Source organism: Chlamydotis macqueenii, chromosome 23, assembly GCF_036417535.1.
Source record: "Chlamydotis macqueenii isolate bChlMac1 chromosome 23, bChlMac1.mat, whole genome shotgun sequence".
In the NCBI taxonomy this organism is placed as follows: Eukaryota; Metazoa; Chordata; class Aves; order Otidiformes; family Otididae; genus Chlamydotis; species Chlamydotis macqueenii.
In genome coordinates this window covers 1,734,044-1,750,471 of record NC_141578.1, presented here as the reverse complement: position 1 = coordinate 1,750,471, position 16,428 = coordinate 1,734,044, and the positions used below count along the sequence as shown (strand labels likewise).

Genomic DNA, 16,428 nt, shown 5'->3' with positions numbered 1-16,428 from the left:
ACACCATAGACATCTGAAGTGGGATGTATCCCTCCCAAAGACTGATTCATCCAACATCATAAAGAAAAGATTGAGCCAATTCAATACTAAATCCAAAGCATCTGATTACAGTCCAGTGCGGTGACCACAATATCGCTTTCTTCTCCCTTGCCTTAAAGCTCATACTGTCACGGAGCCACCAAAGTGAGGGGAGTCACAGAGGACCTCCAGTCCTCAGCGAAGGGGAAAAAGGACCTCCATGCCAGGGATACTTAGACAATGCCCTGGGCATCCATCTCCAGCAGATAACAAAGCCAGCTACTTGGGACAACAGGATCTTTGGAGCACAGAACCTGTCAGTCCTACCTTGTATGATCCTGAGGCCAGCAGAGCACGCGGCTTCCCCGTATTCATTCACAGCAAAGCAACGATATAAATCACTGTCATTGGTGGTGAGTTTGTTTATCTTAAAAAAGAAGAACATAGTAAGAGCTCACAGCGATGTGCTGTGGTTCAGTTCACACACCTTCAGTTTCTAATAAAACAGCTACTCAGTGACATCTCAGAATGACTCTAAAAAGCTTTATTTGCTTATCTTTGTGTTATGTCAGATCTGGTGACAGATCAGCCCACTGCATGTTTTTCCTTTCCATTGCTCTCTCTGTTCCACGAGTCTTGCCTGAAGTATTTGATGTTTACCTGCAGAATGAATTCATTTGTCACGTTATTGAAGAACATTTCATATTTGGCAGGATCATCCATTTTTCCTTGTGTACGCATCCATTTCACGTCAGGGGTTGGGACACCTTTGACCACAGCTCTGAAAATGGCATTTTTACCTTTGAAAAAGAGGCAAGAAATTAGTTCTTTAAGACAGGCTTGAAAATGAGGACTCTCATGCCAGGCCCCTTTTGTTATCAATAGAGTGATCCAAAGAGCAAGCCATCTCCATTGTTTTAGGCAGAAACATTCTTCAAAAATAATTATATATTTTTGTTTTCTCTGTAAAAGATGCCTAAATTACCAGTTTAAGTTGCACTGAATGCCCAAATTGCTGCAAGACATCTGCCATAACCTCCACTCTAACTCACGGGCTTTCAAAGAGATTACTTGAAAACTAACTTTAAAATTCACCACTGACACCTAAGGTCTCTGCTTGTGTTTTTATTGCACAGCCATGCAGACAGAGAAATTACGTACCCACGGGAGCAATTTTTTGGTATCTTGCTGTGATTTTGAACTCCCTCAATATCTGGGCAGGGCCGAAGAGCAAGCAGTTAGTAGCTCAGGTCTGGGCTGGGCTTTCCCCAGGTCAGAAATGCCAGGGTTTGCCGGTATTCAGTCACAAAAGCCCTTTGAAATGTGTGTTAGCCTGCCAGACATGACTGCTAGCATCCTCTGATCACCTCTGAAACCAACAGTGCTACAGCAAGTTCGGCCTAGACTTGCTTCTGGCAACTTGTGCGCACTGCTTGTACCACACCCATGAAATGCCCAGATCCATTCTCATCACACACATTCCCCTACAAGTTCCTATTACTCCTCCGTTCTTCCAGACTCTTCCCTTTGTTGTGACTGCGCTGAGCAGGATGTTAAATGTCAAAGGACTCACTGTGCTGGAGTCCCCTGTCTCTAGATACCCGTAAAGTTCATCCATAAATAGTTGCAGCCCCCGGTCTCTTTTTCATTTGGATAAATTTGGATTTATTAGGAGGTGGAAACAAGAAAATATCCCCTGTGCACAGCTGAGAAAACACGTTCTTAACAGACCACACTGCATCACAACTGGGAGGACCCATGCAGGGCAGGGTGTTTCCCCACGTACTCCCTGCATGTCATCTTTCTGCAACACCTTCCTTGTCTGCTGGCCTGACATCACCTTGCACTCCAAACACACGGGGTTCTGCTGTTCCAACAGGCAAGGAAGGGAGAAGAGGATGGGGTTTATCTGTGAGCTCTCTCCTTCAACTCTGCTCCCCTAAGAACCTGAGTATACTGCAGCTGACCATGGAAATCTCCAACAGCTTTACCACTGCCTAGCACAAACCATTTATTTTTCCTCCAAAAGGCTTCAAAGATAAAGGAAACACTGTGAAAAAAACAAACCAGAGAAGTGACTCACGTGTAGGTAAGTGGGAGTGTCACAGGGGAACAGAAATGGAGATGAGTTATCCATGGACGTAACTCAGGACAGAAATGATTACTATCTTTCTTTTGCAATAGTTTTGGTCTTCAAGTGACCAACACTATTAAAAAATCTTCCCAGAAAGTCTTGTAATATTTTCCACGCCCTTCTGCAGTCACCATTAAAAAAATTACTTAACGCAGCAAGCTCCTGCCAACAGATTCTTATCAAAAGGCATCTTCCAACTTTTCCTGCAGTTGCAGCACTATTATTAAAGTCTGCTTCCAATGGATTATACCTTTGTCAAATTTCAGCCGTTCTGGCTGCAATTCCCCATGCTTGCCGTGTGTCACAGGACACAACTCCATAGCTAGGCGTGTCAGCTAACCCACGTGCTGAACACAACGGGAGATGAGGGTAATTAAAGACACTCATCGTGCATGTGCGCAGACACTGACTTCAGTTTCCACCTGAATGCCCTAACATTTTGTATTTGAACTACGAGGAACGTACTGTAAATGAAATAACTTGGAAAATTTAGGCAGGGTGACTGCCCACACCGCCTTGGTTCATGTCTGAAACTTGCAGGTGGAGGCAGTGGAGGAGGAGGAGGAGGAGGATGTACCACTAGAGGCCACTGTGCTCCTTCACAGAATCTCAATGGCCGGTGAAAATCAACAGATGGGTGTGGCAACACTGAAATCCAGGGTGCTAGAAACGGTTCAGTCTTACAAGGAAAGAAGAGCTACACGATCTCCTCAGGCTATCCTACTTAAAGAAAAAAAAAAAAAAAACAAACAAAAAAAACCCCCACGACTTTCTGCAAGTGCAGAGAGATCACTGGAAGGCTTCCCACTGATTTTACCTCTCAGCTCATTAGCTGCCTTCTGTGTTCTACGCAAGATCCATACTGTTTCTTGAAGGAGAAGTACAGCCTAAATAGTATCTGCAGCCAGTGTATCTTACTTTAAAAAGCAGTCCACTTAGTGCTGAACACTCATAGTACAGGTTTAGAAGGAAAAAAACTTTTTCAATGTGCTTAATCTTTTGCTGCAAAATATTTACTTTGAGAGCTTCCTGCAGAATTCACAGGATTGTTGTATACATCAGGGGCCAGACTTTGATCCGGCATACACCAGTGAAAACTCAGGAGACCTCTATCAGTACTGATGGAATTTTCATCAGTACAACAAAGACTTTAGCCACACAACACTTTGTCTGGTCTAGTCAAATCTCTTTAGAAACTATTTGATTTAATTACCATCATTGTTTCATGTAGGTGACACGTGAGGTCAAGCTCCCAGGTTTGTGGCTTTGACTGTTTTTCAAGAATCTCACCTTCCTGCAATGTCAGAGAGACAGGTTTCCGCTCAAAGTCAGGCGTACTGCATCCTTTTGGAATATCATCCACAAACTGGGTGATAACAACTCCTGGGACAGAAGATTTCTTGAAGGATTTTACTAGAAAGGCAAGGAAAAATACATGCAATTAAGATAACGTTTGTCCTTCAGAAACAATCTCTCAGTGAGCATCATCTCCCTGTAGAACAGTAACTGTTCCCGTTCAGCTCCTCCTGGCGTACAAAGGACCCTTCCGTGGCCAGCAGGTCAAGGGAGGGGATTCTCCCCCTCTACTCTGCTCTGGTGAGACCCCACCTGCAGCGCTGCGTCCAGCTCTGGAGCCCCCAACATCAGAAGGACATGGAGCTGTTGGAGAGGGTCCAGAGGAGGCCACGAAGACAATCAGAGGGCTGGAGCAGCTCTGCTGTGAGGCCAGGCTGAGAGAGCTGGGGCTGTTCAGCCTGGAGAAGAGGAGGCTCCGGGGAGACCTGAGAGCGGCTCCCAGTGCCCAAAGCGGGCTGCAGGAAAGGTGGGGAGAGACTCTTCAGCAGGGCCTGCTGTGACAGGACAAGGGGTCATGGTTTCAAAATAGAGGGAGAGAGATTTAGATTAGATATAAGGGAGAAATTTTTCACACTGAGGGTGGTGGAGCACTGGCCCAGGTTGCCCAGAGAGGCAGTGGATGCCCCATTCCTGGAAACATTCCAGGCCAGGTTGGACGGGGCTCTGAGCGACCTGATCTGGTTGGAGATGTCCCTGCTCCTTGCAGGGGGGTTGGACTGGATGGGCTTTAACGCTCCCTTCCCACCCACACCGTTCTATGATTCCGTGATTCTAGTGCTGCAGGATGTAAGCGTGTCCAAAGGCTGGAGCATTAAGGTCTGTGATTTTGTGCTGACTTCTCGCAAAGCTAGGGCCCAAGTGGGAAAACCTGCAATCAAGATTGCAATCCAGGGCCACATCAGTTTCCAGGTCTAGCAACGATTTGGATAAGGAATGCTTTACATCAGTTATTGTTCCAAATAAAACTTCAAAATCTCTCAGGAGAAAGACACTATTGCAAAGGTCAGTAGAACCTGGTGGGCCAGCTAGGCTTTCTCAGTAAGCTGGGCTTATTCTCAGTGGTACCCCCAATAGTTTTCCTAGCAGAGAGGTGGTTTCTCTCACCTGCCTGCTGGCTTGTCATGATGCTTTGCTTAGCTGCCTCTGGTCAGCACAAACAGACTATAGGTTCTCCTGTGAAAAAGACAAAGTTTCATTATTTACAGTTCCCAAGGGAAATGACAGACCTTAACACCGCTCACTTTTGTGATGCAGTTTGCCTTTCCTCACTTGCCATATCCTAGCAGCCAAAGTGAGAAAGTCCTGCCAACCAACACATCATGACATGCCTTTCCAGAACACATCATGACACAGTTTTGAACCATCACAAATCAGGTATGAAAATGTCTAGCCAGGCTAAATGGAAAATGTACGCATCTAACAGCATCCCTCTGTCACCTCTTCCATTTCCATGTCATCTGGCTTTCCTCCAAAGACCTCCTCTCGTGTTTCAGGCAAATATTACACCACATGGCACTCACGTGGTGACTTCTGATGGATGGCAAGAGCAGTTGCTGAGAAGAAAGCCACAGAGATGGATGTCTAAACTGGGGCATGAAGCAGAAGCACATCCTGATCTAAATTAGCTTGTCTAAATTAGCAACAGACCTGAGAGCAGCTCAGCTATGACTGACTTTAGAAGGAAATGGCGGAGTGTGAACTTGGCATTAACTAGTTATTGTTGTAGATCACTCCTGTGACCTTCTGCCAAAGGTGTCTCTTTGCCTGTATTTATAAATTGGACAACATGTAATGTAACACATCATTATTTTGCAAGCAAACTGTGAAGGCAGATTCCTTGTCACATGAGAGATGGTCCGAAACTATAGAGTTACTGAAGCTCTGAAAGAGCAATTAGATTGGATTCCCATGTGGGATTAATGCTGTGTCTCTATTTACCCTCTGCGCTCCTTCAGTCAACACAGAGCCACACAAGAACATGCGACTTTTAACAGTTTTAAAAGGCAGATGGGCTTTCTCAGCACCCCTGTGATTGTTCCCTATATGAGACATTCATCCCATCGATGAAAACACGGGGTAGGACCCCAACATTTCCTTGTTATACATTTAGCTCAGAGTTGCATTATCTGTGCGATACTTGGTTTCAGCTACGGGTAAAAGACAACAGAGCTAAAAAAAAAAAATAATTTGTGCTGTAATGTGTTATAGATAGGCCAAAGAAAGCGTAACTCAGAGTACTGGGTCAAATTCTGAACCAAAAGGATAAACTTTGGTTTTCCATTAATCAGTGGTTGCAAATAGGAACGCGGACATCTCTCCACAACAAATCACTGCCTCCACTGTTGTCCTTAACACAAATCTTATTTGAGGGCTTTGCACACTATACAAATCTCAAAAACCTACCGGATCACTACTGATTACTTGGGAAACCATTCTGAGAGCCTCACTGACTTCAGTGGAAACGCATGTGAAACAGAAATGGGAAATGATACGTGGGACTGTGTGAACTCCAGCCACGTCCTCTCCTTCCATCACCTCCCCGCTCTGCTGTGGGTCACTTCTGTGGCTACCCACCAAAATCAGAGTTTTACCTTTCAGCGTTCCCGCTTTTGGGTGTTGGTATTTTGGCATATCATCTACTTACTCCTGTACACCATTTGTAGACGTTTTAACAATCACAAATTAAAGGAACGAACGGCTTGTGCAAGTGAAAAGACACAGAATTGAAATGAAAATAAGACGATTCCAGGGCACCCTGGAAATAGCAAATTTTTTCCCAGCAAATAGCAGAGATTTTCAGAGACTCTTGATGATCCTCTTCTGATGGACTTAATTTGTCCTCCAAAGTCCTGAACTGTATTAATAGCAAACACTATAATCCCCTATTGCCTTTTGCAGTCTTGCATCTTCCTAAATATGTCACCACTCCTGGAGCAGAAGTGTCTGACGCTTACAACGTCCAACAAACATGATTACTTGACATTAGCTTGCAACAGTATTCGCTCAAGTTCTTTTTATGTCACGCTCACATTTATTCTTCGCTGCTCTGGATTTCTCCCCTCCACCCTAGGCAATATTGACAAGCACCTATGCCGAAACATGAACGTGGTCCAAATTCTCAGGTCCAAAGCCATCAGGAAACATTATTTTCTTATGTTACCCAATCTATCATGTCAGAGTTGTTCTCAGTTTGGTGTAAGTATGGATATATGTCAACAAAATTATAACCCATTGAGAGATAGCTATCTTCAAATCTAGTTTAAAAAAACCCAAATGCACACCATGTGTGCATCCTCTCAGTGCACTATCCGCGCTATGTGTAAACTGCTGATTTTACAGGGCCTTACATATTTCAGAAATTCACTTGGATTAAAGATAAGCTGTTGTGAGTCCTTAAACTCCTGTGAATTCTTGCCTTCTGGGGAATGAGACAGAAGCACGTTAATGCCACGCATTGATTGCAGAGTTAAAATAACAGTGCTGAGATATGCAAGAGAACGTTCCTTCAGCGTAATTAATCCAGCCGCATCACATTTTCTAGTGTCTCCTGTGTTAAGTGAAGACCAGAAAATAACATATTAGCTGGCACAGAGTCATTCAAATCCTGCCCTGCTTACTTTTAAAATTTCTCCTCCCTTGTTACATGAATAACCATGTTTTTGCTTTGACTTCAGCTCAATTTTAGAAAAGGAAATCACAGAATTTGTAAAAGAAAGTGAAGACTGCAAAAGCCTTCCAAAAATTGTCATAGTGTAATTCATATCTTCACCCACAGATACTTAGAGGTGTCCACACTAAGATGATCACTGAAGTTGCTATTTATTCAATGGAGGCAGACAAATGCTTCCAAAGGGCAATCTACCCCTCCCGAGGCGACGTGCTCTTGACCAACAGCCCCAGCACAACGCTGGAAACAGCTCCACACGCTCACTCCTCTGAGAAACACACCATTGCCATGCATCGGTCTTGGTCAGGTAACCAAGACTCAGCTATTTCCCATCCCAGGCAGAGGTCTGTCTGCTTTTCAGCTGCAGAGGCATCTTTGGAGACAGAGGCAAAGCCTCCATGGCTTTGATGCAGAGCAGGAGCAAGCCCTCCACTACTGACAGTATTTTTAATCTACCAAAATAAACCAGATAGCCTGATGAGATAGGAGACCTGCCCTTCATCTTCTCTACCCATCAGTCTGGCTGGGTGACACAGAGTGAGAGCCCATTCCCTTCTGCGTCCTGCCTGGACACTAGTGACAGGGCCGTAAATCAGCCGAGTGAATAAGCAAAACGTTTGGGAGTCACAGGATTTGGAGGTATAGCGGTGTCACAAGTAGTTATTTCTGAGCTTCAGACAGTGAGACACACAGACAAGATGTGACATGATTGCTGGCGGAGACTGGAGAGCAAAACCAGCCAAACTTGTGGAGAGGTGACAGGCAGTGAGTGGTTGACACTGGGGTGATGGGCCCAGAGGCACGGGCCCATCAGCACATGCATGGTGAATCTGGAGTTGAAAGCCATTCGCACAGATCACAGTAGAAGGCCTGAATCATCATTATAATATGTTCTATTTCTCTTTGTAATTCCTAAAAATCAGAACAGTCTTGACATAGCGAACGTTCTAAACAAAATACTCAAATTGTTGTGTGCTCAGTGTCAAATTCTAACTGTGCTTTACACCAGAGACCCGGATACGCACTGAGAAGAAGGATCTCTCACTTCAAATTTCTTTTAGCTTTGGGTAGGCTTTCTTTGTTTATTTTTTAAGTAAGATTTTGAGCTTCAGTCTCCCCATTTCAGAAGATTTTCAAAGGAAAATCTCAAAGACTTTCGTTAGAACCGCAGAACTGAAGGTCAGCAACTGCAGAAGTGCAACTTCATGAAAACTTCCGAGCAGGTCACAGAGGGGGAACGTCACAAGCACTCCGGTGATGAATGGAGGTCTTGTGTAGAGTGGGGAGGAATGCCCAAGGATCAGGTTTTGTGTGACTTATCCCTCTGGTAAATCTATACTTGACTTGATCTTCTCTTCTGCCTCAGGGATTATGAGTATAACACAAGCGATTGCTCATGCTGTCCACAATTTACGTACGCATACACCAGAGGCTCCATAGCTATTTATTTATGAAAGTGGCATTGATACAAAATGCCAAAAGGAGACACACACCATCTGTATTTTCTGAGTAAATGAGAGCAATTAAGTCCTAACAGCGGTGAACAGGACAGTGAACTCACATCACTTTGGTGAAGCAAGTAGGGGAAAACAACACAAGAACAGGTCAGTCTGTTCCTTTCGGCGTACCCCTGAATTCTCTCATAACACAGAGACGCATTTTCACACAGTCAATACATTTAAAGCAAGTATCACAGAGCAAAGACAACAGTTTTACTAAATGTCCAGAAGAAAGAATAACATAGCCCTACTTACTATCCCAAGAAACAATGCGTCCTAGATAAAAAACATCAGAAACCATAGCGTACTTGTGCCACAAGTCCCATGTTAGCTCCATGGGACAGTTACGGCACATCTTCCACAGCCTGCCATCTTACCAGAAAATCAGTGTACGCTATAGGAGACCACCCCTCCTAGAACATTCACAACGATTTTCAGACCAGTGCAATACAGAGCAACATCTACCATGACAGTGAAGGTGACACTTCATGCTCCCAGCTCTGTATCACCCCCACACAAATCTCAGTGGTGACACGACCAAACTCACTACCTTACAGGTTGAGCTTCCAAGATGATCCTGCTTGAAGTCAATACTGCGTCTCCCAGGACCACGGTGGCTTTGTCCGTTGACTCAGACCACAGAGCTCCTCATCGCTGTTCAACAGGTCTCTTGGTCACTGATATTAGCGATCTGTATGACAGAAGCCACACCCCTTATTAGTCTGTTGCAAATGTCACTACGTGGCAAAAGAAATGACAAACTCTTGTCCCCTCCACACCTCTCCACTCTCCTAGAAGCCTATGCTCAGCAGCTGCCTAGCCAGGACACCACTATACTGTGCTGCGCGCAGTTGTAGGGTTCTTATACACTCACGCTTCCCACAGCAGCCGGGGAAGTGCAGTTGAACCCAGTGCCTTTGGCAAGCCTCAGACAAGGCAGTGGGCCAGTTTGGTCAGATGTGACCATCAGTCAAGGCAACACTGGATTTCCAAGCGCAAGCTGGGTCAATGGCTTGTCCATGGAAGGGAAAAGCTGTACACCCAAGTTTTGTAAGACTAGACTAGTTCTAAGAGGCCACAAGTCCTAAGGAGATGTCATAATTCCTTACTAGAGAAGTAAAACCAGTCCATTATTACATTTGTATAGAGGGCAACCATGTCTAGGCTTGGCCTTCACCAGTAGAGTCTTTCAGTCTGTGCTGTTCTGAGAGGTCTGAAAGAAATCCAGATCCTCCTAGAACAGCTTCACCGCTACAGCCAAAATGGACATCTCAACGTGCAGGCTCTCCTTCCAGCACAGCCACAAGTTGATCCCCGTTCCTGCGAGCAGCAACAAGACAGCTTATTTCCACGGACAGGTTTACCCTGGAAATGCAAGTGCAGTATATTGTGCCCCAAAATATTTTGCTTCCAGTCTGCCCTTGTACCTTGTAAATCTTCCTTCCTCTACTCAGAAAGCTCACTTAGAAGCAAAGGTACCTTAATTTAGTTCCTGATGTTCACAGAAATGGCCAATCTGGGACCGAATACTATCTTCTCCCAGCAGCACTACATGCAGGCAAAGCCTGCTCAGTCTACTTTCGTTCACTTCTGGCTGGGAGCATGCAATCTCTTTTTCCTTTGCATTGTGTGCCATATATTTATATTAAATCCTCGTGTTCAACTCTGAGATGAAGGGTTGGCTCCAGAAGTTGGCAAGGGAAGTATTTTTATCACGGTGACCGTGGTTCACATGACGTCTGGACTGACAGAACCAGAACAAGGTTTTCCTCCAGTTTCCTATCAGGAGATGAGAGTTCCAATATCTGTGGTTAACAGGGAAGGGAACATACAGCAAAAACTTGGTACTATAGCTAAGACTCATGTTAGACATGATGAAGACAGAAGAATCGTGAAAAGCACCACTTCTGCTAGTCTTAGAAAGATAGTCTTTCAGTAGAAAAAAACACCGGTGCTAGCAGCACGATCCGTCAGCTGTTCTGATCCAGATATCAAAAACTTCTTTGCAGGGCTGAGGATCACCATTTTAATCAACACTTAAAGATAAATATGAAAATTAAATTCTGGAGTAATTTTCTTCATCCCTTCTTTCTTTTTGACAGCTATTGCTGCTGACAGTATCTATACCTTCCCAGTTTACAAGAAAACAACATCAATAGAGGAAAATGCAATTGTTCCAACTGATGCTTGGGCTAAGACCATCCAGTTCTACACCCCTTGTTGCACTTAGAGTGATATAAAAGTAGAAGCAGTTCCAAAGTCAAATACAAGCAATTTGAAAGCTAACAAGCCAAGAAGATAAGACAATAAGGACTGTCCATCTTCTGCTGCTGAAAATCCTCTCACTCAGTAGCAGACGCTTTTCTAGCTGTGTCTTAGTGAGCTTCCCACAGCCTCTTCCTCCACCGCTTTTGGCCAACGATCATCCCAAGGATGCTTCCTTCGGCATTGGTCTTAACTGTCCAGGGCAGCAGTTGATCACTCTGTTGATCAGATGCTGCGGCCTTAACACGAAGTGCCTTTAATAAACCAGTTGCTGCACAAGTCTCTAAGACAGTAACACTCCATGGGAGCCATGGGAATGCTCCCAGAGGAAGCATTATCAGCTTCTACTGAAACCTAAACTCAGCTCTTATCCACTGCAGCAAGAGCCTTCCACTTCACAGAGCCAGCCCACCAAAGGACCTGCGCCATCCAGAGCCCTACAGCTTACTGCTGTTCCCCGTCCCGGGTGCGCTCCCTTGCAGTGACTCGCTCCCCACCAAAAAGTGCGCTGCCAATGAAATTCAGTCTCAAATCGCATTTAGCTGCTGGGGTCTGCCAGAACAACTGAGGAATTCCTAATTAGATAGGCAGATGAGTCTAGCAAGGACCACGAGAGGCACGATTCTGCCTGGTCCACTGAACTGAGACCCGATAGGACTTTGCTTTATTTCCAGCCCTAGTTTTACAGTTTTCTTGGAGGGGAAGGAAGGGAAACCTCCTACAGATGGAGTGATAACTTAAACCATCTGTGAGAGAGCAAACTCCTCCAAGAGACTGACCTTCTTCCATTTCACAGCTTGTCTTCCATCCACCCACCCAAAAGTCCTGTTAACCCCTGCATGCCAGTGGATAAGCTCTCGCGTACCACTGAAAACTGCAAAAGGTCATCACGAAGTCCGGTACATTCAGCAGCGGTCACCGCTTTCACTGCAAAGGGGGTGCATTTTTGTCTGGAAATAAGTTCATTCCCTTAATGAAGCGCAGTGAAGAAGTGTCAAGAGGCAACAGCTGCGGGACAGTTATTTCAGGACTGAATTTAAAAGTACATTTTATCTGGAAACTAGGCTCTTCCGATCTTCTATTTTCCCTGTAATTCCCTTCTTCTTCAGTATATCAGTATGAAGTCCACTCATTCTGACTGGTGACAACTGGCACAACTCTTCGTAGAGACTGTCAGTGCCCACCGCATAGCTCTGACAGAACAAGAAGTGAAGAAACGAAGACCTGGGAGGTCCAAAAAGCTGACTGGATTTTCCAGTTCGTGAAAAAATGACCAAGGCCAACAGCTAATCTCATACTTGAGTCACCTGGCCAAGCCACACCATTGCCCTGCCACATGGGTGTCTGGGCAGTCACTGTGCTGAAGGTCAAGGTGGTGTCAGAGAGGCTTTTGGGCAGAGATATGTAATTGGGCCAAGATATGCAAAGCTCAGTAGTCAGATTCAATGTTTACTTTGACATGATAGCAATGAGAACCTCATAAACACTATACAAAAAAAAAGTTGCACTCATTTAAGGATGGGCAGGGGCGTGGAAAATGGAATGAAGGTCCAAATTCAGTGAAGACTACCAGTTACCTGCAGCCCTACAACCATCTACTGTATCAAACCAGGTGATTCTGACAGTAGTGGTCTCGCTGGTCACATAAAGGGACATTCTTTTGTCAGATCAGGCCTTGGACCAGGTGGGTCACAGAACAGCAATTTTTTGACCAGGAGAATGCCCTGCTCCAGGATGGGGAATAGTCACACCACGCAGCAGGTGCCCCAGGTGAATCTTTTGGACTCATATTTGATTTTAAAGAAATGTGATGCATTGAGTATTGAGTCCTCGCAGCTCCCTCTGATTTCAGTGGAAGACACCCAAGCTCAGCCCAGTCCCTCAACGCCTGATCATCCATGTTGTACACTCCAGAAAAAAAAAAATCAAGGGACTATTTTAAGGCTCAAAGCCTTGGTTATTTTACCTCCCACACCAAGATGCCAGTCTGCCCCTCTGTCACCAGCAAGCTCAGGTCTGTCATCACAGTTCACACAGAGCCATCAGACCCACTGCAGTTGACTGGACTTTCACGCGCTGAGGTGCAACTTAACGCAAGGAAAAGATTAGAATCAGGGTAAGGAATTCAAGAAGCAGCAGTGCTCTGCTTTCACACTGCAGATCGGCTCCCTCCTTCCCACAGTGCACAGAATTCCTCCTGCTCCCTTGCTCAGGACTGATTTAATCTGTCCGCATCCACGACAGACTGGAGAGGGTTGCTAGCATGATCCAGGATTTAGATGACATTCCTACTTTCCCCTGTGATAGCTGCTCTCATGACTGTCTGTCTTGCATGTCCCAGCACCTGGGCTGGCCAGTGGTGGAATTTACCAACTTCCCCTTTTCCATGCGGAAAAACAAAACAGCAGGCAGCAGATGTTTAATACAGACTCACCAAAGATGCGATTAAACTTTAACATATTACAGACACATTACACCATCAGTACTTTTCACCCCTCCTTGAGACACTGAAGAAATCAACATTTTAACCCATCGTGTGCTTTAACGAATGGAGGGAGTAGGGCAAGCCTGCACCGCTTGCGTTTGACCCTATATGGCCATTGGACTTTCCAAAAGTCTTCCGCTCCAGCTAAAATTCACTACGTATATTCACATAATTTTGCATGTGCCACCCCTTGGGCATGCAGAAGATTAATAAAGCTCACTGCACACAGTAAAAAAAAAAAAAATATATATATTCAGATGCCACAAGAGATTCAAGTTATAAGGCTTTTTCTCATTCCCCCCCCCCGCCCCCGCTTCAAGCTAGAGTGCATGACAAACCCCCCATTTCTGATTTATTTATTTGTTTCCCCAACCTGCCAGTGGCAACAGATGAAAAAAGCCCAGTCCTCGCATCTCGAGCTATTGTAATATTTCATGCCCTAATGTCCCAGGAAGTTTGACAGTGAAAAAAATGGTAAGAAAATCTCTCAGACTCCAAGAGGTCACAGCATGCGCCATCTTCCCACTTTCTTCGCGGGACGCCTGGATGTTATTTTCAGCATTGTTCTAGGGCTGCCCTGCCTGACCTGTGCCTGCACAGGTTCATGTCTGGTCTGGCACCTACAAAGGTGCCAGAGGACTCACATCGCTGGGAATGCCGTCCCGTTCCTTCTGAAGGTTGTCCTCTGTCAAACTCTCACCTTATCCAGCATTTAAATATTGGAATAAAATAAGTGTCATCCAGAGCCAAAAAATTATGCCAGCACCAAACTGGAGAAATAACCACAATAGAAATAATCCTGATGGAAAGAGAGGGCACCTCTCCCCTTTCACCCCTACTTGCTCCTGGAATCCTGCAGTTTCACAGAAGTGCCACAGTTTTCCCCTTCGTGCAGACGTGAAACTAGCAGGGTCCATCTCTCCCCATCAGTCACCTTTTCTGCCCCGAGAAGGTGATCACAAGGAGCTCAAACACACTTCAGCTCACCACAAACGCTGCTACTTCTCTGAAACAGGTCCACAGCACTCACCTGCGCGTGCCACCCCAGAGCTCCTCTTCTACCCCGACTGCTGCCCAAGCTGCAGCTCACCCGTGTCCCTTCCGCAGTCGGTGCTCAGCTGCGGGGCCAGTGCTGGGTCCCCGGGATCCTCCTCAGCTGCTCCCTCTGCCTCCCCTTCTCTCACACTTAATCTCTCTCTCGCCCTCTCCCTCTGGGAGGTGAAGCCTGTCACAGGGCTGTTAGCCTGTCAGACATCCAGATGATTATTTTTTTATAGGAACCCGATGCACCTGCCCCCTATTCGTTATTATTTCAGTCCATACCAGTGATGGTGCTGGACAAATTAGAGATTAACATAATTCTTTAACATCTCACAAGTCAGTTGGAGCGGTGCTTTTTCTGCAGATTGTGTTTCCTCTTCACAGCGAGTCATTAAAAACTTTGCTACAACTGAACGGCTCCAGATGTTTTAAAGTCAACTGCAGCTTAATCGGTTTGAAACCAATTTCAGGAATAACTAGGGTTACTGACTGATCAGATAAACTGAACTTCAGTTAAAAGTGAGTGGCCAAGCACATCTAAAGATGAAGCTTCTCCAAATACACTCCGTTTATAAATAACTCTCTGAAGAGTCAGTGTTATGACAGCAGGGACGGACAGAGCACCCCAAGGCACCATCTCACAGCATGAGAGCAGCCGCTGTTACCTGTACAGCTTGGGACACCCCTGGAATCAAAGGTACCTCAGGAGCAGTACCAGGGGATTAGGAACTGTGAGGTCAGGCTGGAAATGGAGATCAGATGCACCTGCGGACCAGGTGCTGTTTATCAGGAAAGGCTGCCTCTGCTAGGAGACATTTATCCAGAGTCACCTGGAGCCAATCTAGATAAATCTTGAGAGAAACAACACAGAGTCCCAAAATAAAAGAGCCCAAGGCAGGGAATGAAGAAGCTTACAGACTGAGTTTCCTTCAGCTGCAGAGGGTATTGGGCACCCATGGAGCACCCAAAGCTCTCCTTGCTCCCACCCATTCCCAGGTCTGCAAGTTGCAGATGTTTCTGGTGTTTCATTGCTCACCACAGGGACAGTCACACTTTGGGTGGTAATGTCAGTCACGTTCAGTAATTTCAAAAGGAACCATGTGTGAGGGAGGGCTCACATGAGCACACATCAGTGCTCCTAAAAAGCAGATGGATAAAGCTCAGCAGCTTGTCCTCTTCAAGGAAGAAAACGTGCTTGTGGGATGGGCTGTACATGAAGCACTTCGACCTCTGAAAGGCAGGAAAACAGCACAGTCCCAACGATGCGACCGGGCCTGGAATCATGCCACCTAGTCCAGAGTCATCCAATAGGAGAGGCAAGAATCTAAAGCAAACGTCATTTTCAAAGGGTTTGCTTCTACTAGAAAATAATCCCCTACACAGCAGGCAACGGACCTACTGCCCCTCTGCGTAAAACTGTACCTCCAACACACCAACCCTCAGTGAGCGGCCAGTCGTAAGAATGCGCAGCGAGAGGTACGCAGGTGAACTGGCAGGAGGACAGCAGGTTTGCCCATACTTTTATGTACTTCCCAAGAAATCATACAACCAGAATGGGGTTATTGTTCCCCAACTCTTTTACTTTAGATAAACTAGGTTTTTTGAGTTCAGGTTCTCACTCCCTTGACATCACAGTGGCCAACTGAAATCTGCTGAGGATTTCAACCTTGCCCCTCAATAGCTCAGTGTCCTTCCTATGGATGAGAGAGCCTGAGCTGTCACACAACCTGTTGAGGTTATACTGTAACGGATCTAAGCCATGAAGAGCAGGTGACACATCCCAAATAATCACATTCACACACCTTTACGCACATGTACAGTCAGCACAACACAGAAGGTCCCATTTAAGGTTGTAGGAGAGCAAAAACATCTTCTGCCTCACAAAGCAGAGAAGCACTAACAACCCAAGAGATGCTAAAACCAGTCTGATAGACTGGAAAATGTGTCCCACTTACCAGACCTC

General features: G+C 45.6%; 1 protein-coding gene across 1 annotated transcript in view; it reads right to left on the bottom strand.

Annotated features, from left to right (window-relative positions):
• Positions 1 to 14,631, bottom strand: part of IGFN1 (immunoglobulin like and fibronectin type III domain containing 1) — a 38,959-nt gene extending 24,328 nt beyond the window's left edge. Inside the window, exons 1-6 of the mRNA XM_086765973.1 lie at positions 14,455 to 14,631; positions 9,225 to 9,365; positions 4,613 to 4,681; positions 3,443 to 3,565; positions 679 to 818; positions 346 to 445 (exon numbers count right to left, since the gene is read on the bottom strand). Coding sequence (XP_086622099.1) covers positions 346 to 445; positions 679 to 818; positions 3,443 to 3,565; positions 4,613 to 4,631 — 382 coding nt within the window. The 5' untranslated portion in view covers positions 4,632 to 4,681; positions 9,225 to 9,365; positions 14,455 to 14,631. The remainder of the gene's footprint in view (positions 1 to 345; positions 446 to 678; positions 819 to 3,442; positions 3,566 to 4,612; positions 4,682 to 9,224; positions 9,366 to 14,454) is intronic.
• Between the last annotated feature and the right edge of the window lie 1,797 nt (positions 14,632 to 16,428).